The sequence below is a fragment of the Pundamilia nyererei genome, unplaced genomic scaffold, assembly GCF_000239375.1.
Source record: "Pundamilia nyererei isolate P.nyererei 1_Seehausen unplaced genomic scaffold, PunNye1.0 scaffold00009, whole genome shotgun sequence".
Classification (NCBI taxonomy): domain Eukaryota; kingdom Metazoa; phylum Chordata; class Actinopteri; order Cichliformes; family Cichlidae; genus Pundamilia; species Pundamilia nyererei.
In genome coordinates this window covers 1-9,728 of record NW_005187410.1, presented here as the reverse complement: position 1 = coordinate 9,728, position 9,728 = coordinate 1, and the positions used below count along the sequence as shown (strand labels likewise).

At 38.3% G+C, this 9,728-nt stretch overlaps 1 protein-coding gene across 1 annotated transcript; it reads left to right on the top strand.

The window, feature by feature from the left end:
* Positions 1-253: 253 nt before the first annotated feature.
* On the top strand, positions 254-8,849 carry LOC102199222 (uncharacterized; the record flags this gene model as incomplete). Its single annotated transcript, XM_005723627.1, has 9 exons — positions 254-479; positions 2,489-2,634; positions 3,164-3,245; positions 3,457-3,592; positions 4,306-4,508; positions 5,697-5,833; positions 6,687-6,828; positions 7,090-7,374; positions 7,508-8,849. Coding segments are annotated over exons 1-9 (2,599 nt in total), but the record flags the coding sequence as incomplete, so codon positions are not given.
* Between the last annotated feature and the right edge of the window lie 879 nt (positions 8,850-9,728).

Sequence of the window (9,728 nt, the reverse complement as noted above, 5' to 3'; positions counted from 1 at the left end):
TTTTTTTTTTGGATGAGTCTGACATGTAATATATATTATATAAGAAATACTGATTTATGCAAAGTCCCCTATTACAAGTGAATAGCTATTTAATACTATTTTAAGTCATAGTGGGTACCATCTTTCATACCGGATTTCCTATTGGCAACAGCCGTACAAGGAACGTACAAGGGTTGTCACTACCCGCATGCGGGGTACCGATCGGGTTTCCGGTACGGATCGGGTAGTGACAAGGGTTAGTGACAAGGATAATTGCGCGGTTGCCAAGTAGTTAGTATCCTGTCGTGAGGAATCGGAGGACGCTTTCTTACCAACCTGGCAACTTTGAGTATGCGCTGGATACGGCAGACAGTATGGCGGACAACGAAAGTGATTTGGAAACAGACGGGCTTGAATTAGCTCTGGACACGTTGTGTGCTAAACACTGCAGCGGCGAATCGTCACTGAAGAGCAAAGAGTATTGCTCTGAGTTTTGTGAGGTATGTCGGGTGAATTTATATCCTGTGATTTACGGAGTCGGCGTTTGTTTATCGCTAACGATGCTAGCTTTGAGAGCTAATGCTAGCCCCTGAGCAGCTCTTTTTATGCAGTTATGTGTATAAGGCGGAGGCATAGCACATCAGAGACAGAGCAGAATTAGTTAGTCAGAGTTTACAGGTACGAACTGGACTTTTTGGGTGTCTTATTTTTGTATTAGTGTTTGTTTGTTTTTGTTTGACGTTAGCTTTATAGCTAGATAGTAAAGCTAAGCTAATTAACGTTGTGGGCTTAACAAGGTTTGATGAACGAGGGAAATGGAGCAGTTTCTACCCTTGCTGCCTAGAGTTGACATCAGCTGATAAAAATGCAAAAAGACGTACGTACTGACAAATGGTAAGTTATTTTTTAGGGAAAAGCAGGAGCGTGGTTTCCTTTCACAATGCAAGGTGCCCTCGAAGTGAAGAAATACCAGAGCTGACCGCCAAATCGCAACTGAATTGTTTCACTATCCAGAATAACAGTACTCTGTTTTACATATACACACTTGGAATGCGTTTATCTGGGAGCCAAACGTTTGGATAGCTAGTCGGATGAATTGGCTTTTAACTATCCTAGAGCATGGAGCTTTAATTGCGTAAATTAATCCATAAGTTCCACCAGTAGCTGTACTTAAAGTTTACAATTTAATAAAGTTGATTAACTTTACTATTATAGCACTTATACTTACAAACACGCAGTTGCGAAAATGCTTCACATTTAGGATAAAAGAAACATCCCTCAATAAAATGGCACACTGTAACTACCACATGGTACCTATACTCAAAGGTGTATGATGTATAACTGAAATTAATACACATGGTTAAAACAAAGAAAATAAATAAGGAATTCAAGTTTATAGTGTCTGCGAAATGAGTAATCTAAAACTGTGTTTTAAAGTGGACATGAAACACTAAACGTATTAAGGCTAATTTACACCATGGAATCCCACTCTACAAACGGTCATAGATTTAACACTATTTTGAAAGCGGATTTAGGAAATAAGTGTTTAAAGTTTCAGTTTTTAGATCATCTGTAGAACCACTTGTGCCTATATGTTAGCTAACTAGAGACAGAATTAATAACCTTGTACAAACTATAAAGCAGTGTATGAGGGTCACTGTTGCCTATGTTTGTAGCAATGACTTTTATTTTAAAAACAAAACATGGATATACTGTTCATTTTCACTCTCCATTTCCCACTTAGTGGTTCTTTGTTGTTGGCTAGCTGCACTGAACCAGGAAAATCCACCTGTTTGGGCTTGTGCTTTATAAATGAGCACTGTGTGGAGGAGAGCCTGTTTGATTCAGGTGCACTAGTGGTTCACTGGACCAACAAGCTAAATTTGAAAATTCAAGGATAACAGTAGTTATATTTTATCATTACAAAATATCATTTCAATTAAAGAGTTTGGCCATACTTGTGGATTAACCATTACAGAAACATTTTTTTTTGATAATTATGAATACTGTTAAGTTATGAGAGCTGTGGCACAAACCTTAGATTGGGTGATGGTCTAACAAATGTGTTAGACATCCATACAATAAATGTCTAATGGAGATGTCAAATAGAAATGTGCATTCTAATGAACATTTCTATTTGATTGTGTTACAGTGTGTCTTATTTACGTTCTTATACTTTGGTTCTAAGATCCAATTTGTGTTCATATTCACACAGCACATCCACCAGCTGTCTTTATTATCCAAACAATTTCAGTTAGAATTCTTCTTGGTTTTGATCGTAGTGTATTGTTAAAACATTAGTACTCTGATGTGCAGTGTGGATGGATAATGAGTTCCACCATTTCATATCAAATCACTATTTTCTATATATTACTTGTTTTTAACTTTTGGCAGCGTAAACCTTTCTGTTGTAAACTGTGTTAGATGTGGGATGAAAAACATACAGCTTTTAGCTGTCATGCATAGGATTCATTTAAGTCTTTCACATTTCTGTTTCATTCCTGGACAGCTTGTTGAGGAGTACACAGGGCAATGGCAAGTTCCTCTCCCGCAACTGAAGGTGCTGCGGACCGCACTCTACAATTTTACCAAAGCCACCACTGCCTTTACAGATGACTGTCAGCACATCCAGTATGTTCTCAGCAGTTTGGCCTTGTAAGTGCAATGTTCACTGGAAGCTGTTTTAATGTGCTGTATTGATTGTAAATAAATTTATTTGAATAGCTGAACCTACGTATTTGGTTCGAAAATTCTTAATTGCCTAGCAGAGACACGACATAAAATGTTATTTCTAAAACAAAACTGTGAGACAGTTACTGTGATAAATCAGTGTTGAAAATAGTACAGAACATTTTCTGTAAATCAGTGTTTGTTGATGCTTTCAGATAAAATTTAAAGGCTGTAGCTTAAATAGAGGTGAACCATAAATTCATGGAACCCTTTTTTATCTGTTGGGAAGAGCTGGAGCTCCGTGTCCAAAAGGAATAGCAGAGTTGTATTTGCTGCCTGTCTTTGAAATAGAAAAAGACACATATTGTTTTAACTTGAATCATTTGGTAATGAGCAGCACAATTTTGAGTTGATCACCTCTCCTTTAAAACTAGCACTTGTAAGGCATTCATGTTCTGGTGGTTGTCACCTTGGTGTGAGATATTTTTCTAATGTCTCTGTCATTGTCTTGCAGGAGCTTCTTTGAACTCATGCTGTTTTTCAGCAAGGAAGAATTTGTGGAAGAGCCTTTAAAAGACATCCTTGACTCTTTTCAGGTGATTAACAACTGACCTACTGTCAATTCACAGTACAATTTTGTAAAAGCCAGGTGTTTTTACAGGTGCTGAGTTTTAAACTAAAGGTAACAATACTTGTCTCAAAACTGCTGCCAGTTTCTTCTTGCACCAATGTTTTATGATTGAAAATAGTGACTAACTCAGCTTCCTTCTATAACATTAAGATTTTGAATGAACGTCTTCTCTGCAGATTTGCCACACTCGCCTCATGAGGCACAGGAACATCTACCTTCAGCATGTAAAGCAGATTATTAAAGTAGGAGGCCCATGGGAAAATCCTGTGTTACAGGGAATCCTGAAGGAGGATGATTTGCCACCAAACGACGGTAGGCATATGTGACATATAGGAAATAATACAATGCCTGTCCAAAATAAGAAGTCATACATGCTTATATTTCATTGCATTGCCTTTAGATTTGATGAGGCACACATAAGTTGTGATAAAGTTTCAAATAAGCTTGGGCAATGTCACCACATTTACAGAGTTGCATTAAGTTTTTTGCCCAGATCTTGTATTGATGGTAAAGGACCACTGCATAAAATCTTCCAAAGATTACATCAGGGTTATTCTCTGGCTCTGTGATGACCACTCCATGTATAAAAATCATTTTTCATGCATGGAGTCATTTTTCATGCAATCACTTTTTAAGAAATTAAGTGGGATGAATCTTGGTATGTCATCTTGGAATACGATAAGAAAATGGCATGTAATATCACTGAAACTTGACCTGGCCTCTTGAAGAAACCCCATTTCAACCCCTTCTTACCCTGATACACTCATTATTAAACAAATTTTTTTACTAAACTACCAAATGTTTCAGTCATCTTCTGTCATGATCATCCCCCCCCGCCCCCACCCCCAAGCAACCACATTTCCTCCTCAACACACCATTATATCTATCATCACGTTTTTAATAATACATTGCACTGTCATTGCTTATATATAAATATAGGCAATGACTTTATTTTCAGCAGTTAGTTCATATTAATACCCATCCCATGAGATTTACATTAACACATGTAATTACCTTCTATGCAGTTGAGGACTACGTGAGCTCAGAATTGCCAGTGTTCTTGGAGCTGCGAGTGCGATATCTGCAGGCCTGTGAACGAATGCAGGAGGCAATGGCTCTTGCTAAAAGCTGCCTGGAAAATCGTGAGGCTGGAAAGCATCTATACTTCCATCAGGCCTACTTGACCTGCCTCTACAAAGCCTCGCTGCATGAAAACCTTTACAAGGAGGTGAGAATTGAAGAGCAGAACAAGTAACCTTGAAAGAATTAGTGATAGGCGTTTCTAAAAATGGACATGGATGAATAAGAAAGGGGGGAAAAATGCATTATTTAGTCTTATTTATTTGTTGATCTACTATGTATTTAAAGTCTATGTTCAAATCAACCCAAAACAGGAAAATAGTTAAGGCTATCCGGTTGTTCAGTGATGACGCGACAAATCCTACTTCCGGGCCTTAAGTAGTCTGCGTTTAATATGGCTTTTGTGTTGTTAACATGTTTAATGTTATGTATTTTCTTCTATTTGATCTCAAAAAGCTCCTAAAACAGTCAGTGATCCCTGTTGACCTCCCTCGGCTTTTATTACCGCTAATCATTTATTTAAGCTCAGTTTTTAAAACCTTAGGATGTAACTACAGCCCAGCCCATGCAGCAGTATATGAATGACTAACCTCGTATTGTGGATGGATTATCTCAGTTGTTCTCCTGGCTGAAGTTTGGTCCTTTTACAGCATCCTGCCATGCGATTACATTTGTTCCTGACCACCGAGAACACTCACGTTAACTTTTATTGAGTGGAAAAAAAAGTTCGCTTGTTTATATTATGCTAACATAGCTGTGTCGCTAGCGGTCACGTAGCACATCATTATATACCAGCTAGCCCAACTTCAGTAACCCTACAAACGTCACTGCTGTTTAGTTTTCTGTCTTCATTTATGCTGGAAGTGATAACAGAGCTGTACGGTTTAATTTGTTTCCAAAACCCCGCAGTCAGGACATGCTATATTGTATTTAGATAGAAGCTAGCGAGCTAACTCCCTGCTAACTTCTAACTCCGTTAAATGTCATAAATTCCGTTTTCATAGATGCCTGGATGTTAAACTCAATTGTTACACCTGGTAGAGCAGAACGCTGATCATTTTCTTAAAGATGAAAGACTTTAGACAGTTTTTCTACTCTCAGTAATGCCATAGTGATCGTTTGATATATGGACCTGCAGCGGAGTTTAGGTCCAGACACGGCTAGTGACGTCAGACTGAACAACCGGATAGTATATTAGTAAATATGATGTAACTGTATCACATATAATAGGTGACCATTTTGCAAATGAAAAGCTTTGTGAATGCCATACATTAACTATAATACATGTTTTATAATAAATAAATGTATATGTGTATTTTCTTAACTTCTTCCTTAGATGGCAGAGATAGATGGTCGTGATGCAGTGGAGATAATCTGCAATACAGAGAGTGTTGAAAAAGATGAGCTGTTGTTATCACTGTGTAAAGCTTTTCTTACACAGCAGCTACACAATGGAGACATGTATTACATCTGGTAAGTGTGACCTCATATAAAGGATTCAGCAAATATTCAGACCCTCTATAGGCTTATCAGGCCAGATTTCAGTAGTTTATCCCATTCCTTTTTGCAGATCCTTCCATGATCTGTCAGATTGGATGGGTACCATCCGTAAACTGCCATCTTTGGGTCTTTTAACATATGTTCTATGGGACCATGTCTCAGGTTTCTGTTACACTCAAGGACAATCAAACTTGTACTGAAAGTAAAGCTTGCACTGTTGTCTTGACTGCATGCTTAAGGTCTCTTGTGCAGGTCTTTTTTTCCAGCCCCCTTTCTGAATTTAGCTTTGTTTATTCTTTCCTTATTTTTGACCAGTCTCCTTGTATCTGGCACTAAAAAGCTCTGGAGCGCTTGTGAGGGGGAAAATCTTAAAGCTTTACATTTATTAAAAACTTTTTATTGACTGTCCCTCTCAACATCTCCGTTATAGAAGTCTTAGAGTTCTTAAGAGAGTTCCTTTGACAGAACTTTTTTTTTAGTAAATGTAAGGGATTTGATTATACATTTTGGTGTGCCACAGCAAAAAGTAGAAATATTTTAAACATATTTTTACTTTTTGGGCAGGAGGTTATTGACTATAGAGTGAAAGAAATAGCAATTTTACTACAATGGTGTGTCTCTCTCCTGTCAGTTTCTTCAGCCAGATTATGCAGGGTTGGGTATAGGGCATATCTTTGAATATGGCAGTAATGTGAGTTGCATTACAGTGCATGACTTTATTTAATTATTTTAAATGCTTTAGCATCTCTCTGTTTTGTTAACTTAATATCATAGTTGTTGCCTGATTAAAATCATACCTGAACTAGATGTATATGTCTTTATGCAGGGACCTGGTGTTTATCTGGAGCAGACTGTATCTTAGGGCCCATCCCTCCAGACAAGGCTTCTTAGCTGAGTGCTTGCAGCTGGCCTCCTCTGCTACCAATGTCAGAGCCATCTTCCCCTTCATAAAATTGGTCACTACAGAGGTGAGATGTCATTGCAGCATCATCTTTTGTCGCCCTGTTAAATCGTAACAGTTTCTGTACACTGTCTATAGTGTACAGAAACTGTTTAAAGTTATGTTTTTAATACTGTTAAATATTAGTTAAATGCTTTGGTTAAACTGTTAAAAATGTAAGTACTGCAGACATTTGCAATTGGCAATTGAATATTTTTTTCCTTTTGATTTGATTCTTATATCTGTTTTAATCAGATTTATTCATCTGTGTTTATTTCCTTTTGAATAGCTGGGTGGTGATGGAATTCAAGTTTGCGTGGAGCTTTGCGCCAGGGCCCTGCAGCTGTGTGACATGCAGGCTGACACTGTAACCCGGTCACTCGTTTGCAAGACAATTGCCTTCCTGCTGCCCCATGACCTGGAGGTCTGTCGAGCGTGTGCCCTTCTTGTGTTTTGCCAGGAACGAAGCTTGGAGGCATACCGAACTGTCTCCCTGCTTTACATGCATCCTGATCAGGAGCCGCATCCCCACAACAACCCTGTCCGGACCTGTGTTCGCTTTCATATTCTTCAGGTTAGAGGCGGTGATGCGATATATGTTGAACTTTATCTGATATGGGCTATATTTCGATATTATAACTGTGTGATTTGTTTACAACTGTGTTTTGCGTGATTGTTTTTTTTCTCGTTTTTTTTTCTTTTCCCAGATGCTAAAGGAGCGCCTATGTTTTGACCCTGAATTTTGGAACTTCCTGACCCTTAAGACACATTGTTTAGAGTTAATGAATGATAAGGTTGTGACTGCTGCTGTTCTCGACGAGATGGAAGAGGAGAAGGCATATAGTGAAGAACTACTAAAAAGTAACTGTGTAAATGAGTCATGCACTCAAGACTCCATCTCTTGCAACTGCACTGAAGCTGGATTTGTGAACCTTCCAGAAGAGCAAACTGTAGATGGAGAGGCTGGAAAACGTGTTGCACTGTCGGATAATGATTCTCTGAAGAGGAGGAAATGGAGAAAAAGGCTACGACGGAGAAAACTGCCTCGGTCTGATGATGAGTTTGAAATAGGTGATGATCCAGAGATCAAATACAATGTCAAATCAACCTCTTTAGGTAATAACTCTGTGTACTCACTAAGGCGCAATCACACTAACAAGGAAAATACTTCTGTAAGTCTCCCTCTGAACCGCAATAGGGAATACTTGTCTAGATGTGTTAAGAGCAAAATTTTGAAAAGAAAAGGTCAAAAGAAAAGATGGTTGCAAGGTCTTCCAAGACTGGAGCTGGTACAGGCAGTGACAGAGAAAAAGGTCAAAGTTAGAGGGAGAAAACGGGGAAGGAAGCCATTATCAAAACTGGAACTCTCATATCCCGATAATGAAATATACCTTAACAAGGAGGAGTATGGATTTGAGAAAAAAATGGACACAGAAGACAAAGAGCAGAATATGCCTGAACTGAACTGTGAGCTTGAAATGAGTGACCAGAAAGAGAACCAACTTGGGCACTTGAACAGAGAAAATGGAGAACATAATGATTTGTTTTATGAAATTAAGAATGATAGGCAGATGAAAGACCTGAAAGACAATGAATCTGAGCAGATGACAGACTTTAAGGAGAATGGAGAACATCCTGATTTGGCCTTTGAAATCAAAAGCGAACAGAGAGCGTATCAACTCGAGAAGATGATGGGCCCTAAGAAAGAAAATGGAGAACATAATGGCCTTGATTGTCATAACACTTTAAGTGAACCATCCCAAGAGGAATCTCAAACACAGGTGGAATCCAAACTTTGTGAAGGTCCACCCATTGAGAATCAAGCTGCTATCGGTATTGCTGAAGCTGATCCTGTGGACCTTGATGGTCCACTATTGGAGTTATTGGATTGTCCAGTAGAACTCTTTCACAGTTACTCCTTTAAATCCAAATCACCTGACAGTGAAAATCCTCAACCGCCAGAATCTACAGCATCTGAGGACCTTAATGGCAGCAATGAAGAGGAACCCCATCCGTCAGTTGAAACAGAAACAACAAACATTGAGGTTAGTTATTTCTCCATATTTACATTACTGTGCAAGTGTCTCAAGCCTCCCTTATTTTGTTTTTTGCTGGGATGCGAAAGAGGAAAGGGATGCAGTGATTTATTTAAACATGCACACCCATGGAAATACAGGCAGAAACAAAGTTTGTACAATTCTAGCAAGTCAATTAAAGTCAATATTTGGTATGAACACCTCTATTCTTGAACTCTCTTAGGCAAGTTTTCTTGTGGTTTCTCTAAGTAGTCTTCAGGAATAGTTCTCCCAGGACATTCAAAGCTCCTCTTTGGATGATGGTTGCCTTTTGTTCTATTCTTTGTCAAGATGATCTACACTTCATTCAATAATGTTGAGGTCCAGGTTCTGGAGAAGGCAATCCATGATTGATAGTGTTCCACTGAGTGTTTTTTCTAGTCAGGTACACTTTTCTGCACTGACAGAGTGTTTGGGGTCATTGTCATGCTGAAAATTAAGCCACTGCCAATCAGATACTTTCCACATGGTATTGTATGATGACTCAAACTATGACCAGACTTTTCTGCATTTATAATAGGATCAGTTTTGACAGTTAACCCAGTATCACTGGAGACCAGTGTTGGGCAAGTTACTTTAAAAAGTAATTAATTATAGTTACTAGTTAGTTCTTCAAAAAAGTAACTGAGCTACAAGATTCTAAAAGTAATTAATTACTTGAAAAGTAACTATTGTGTTACTTTAGAAAAAAAAAGTTTAATCCTCTGGGGTCCAGGGTATAATTAGCCATTTTAACCACTTTTGATTTTCCCTCTACATTTCACCTTTAAAAACTATTTATTTGCCTTGTTTTGCATCATTCTTTGCAGCACAACCTCACGTGTCTGAATTTACAGTTATGCTTTCATTTTGA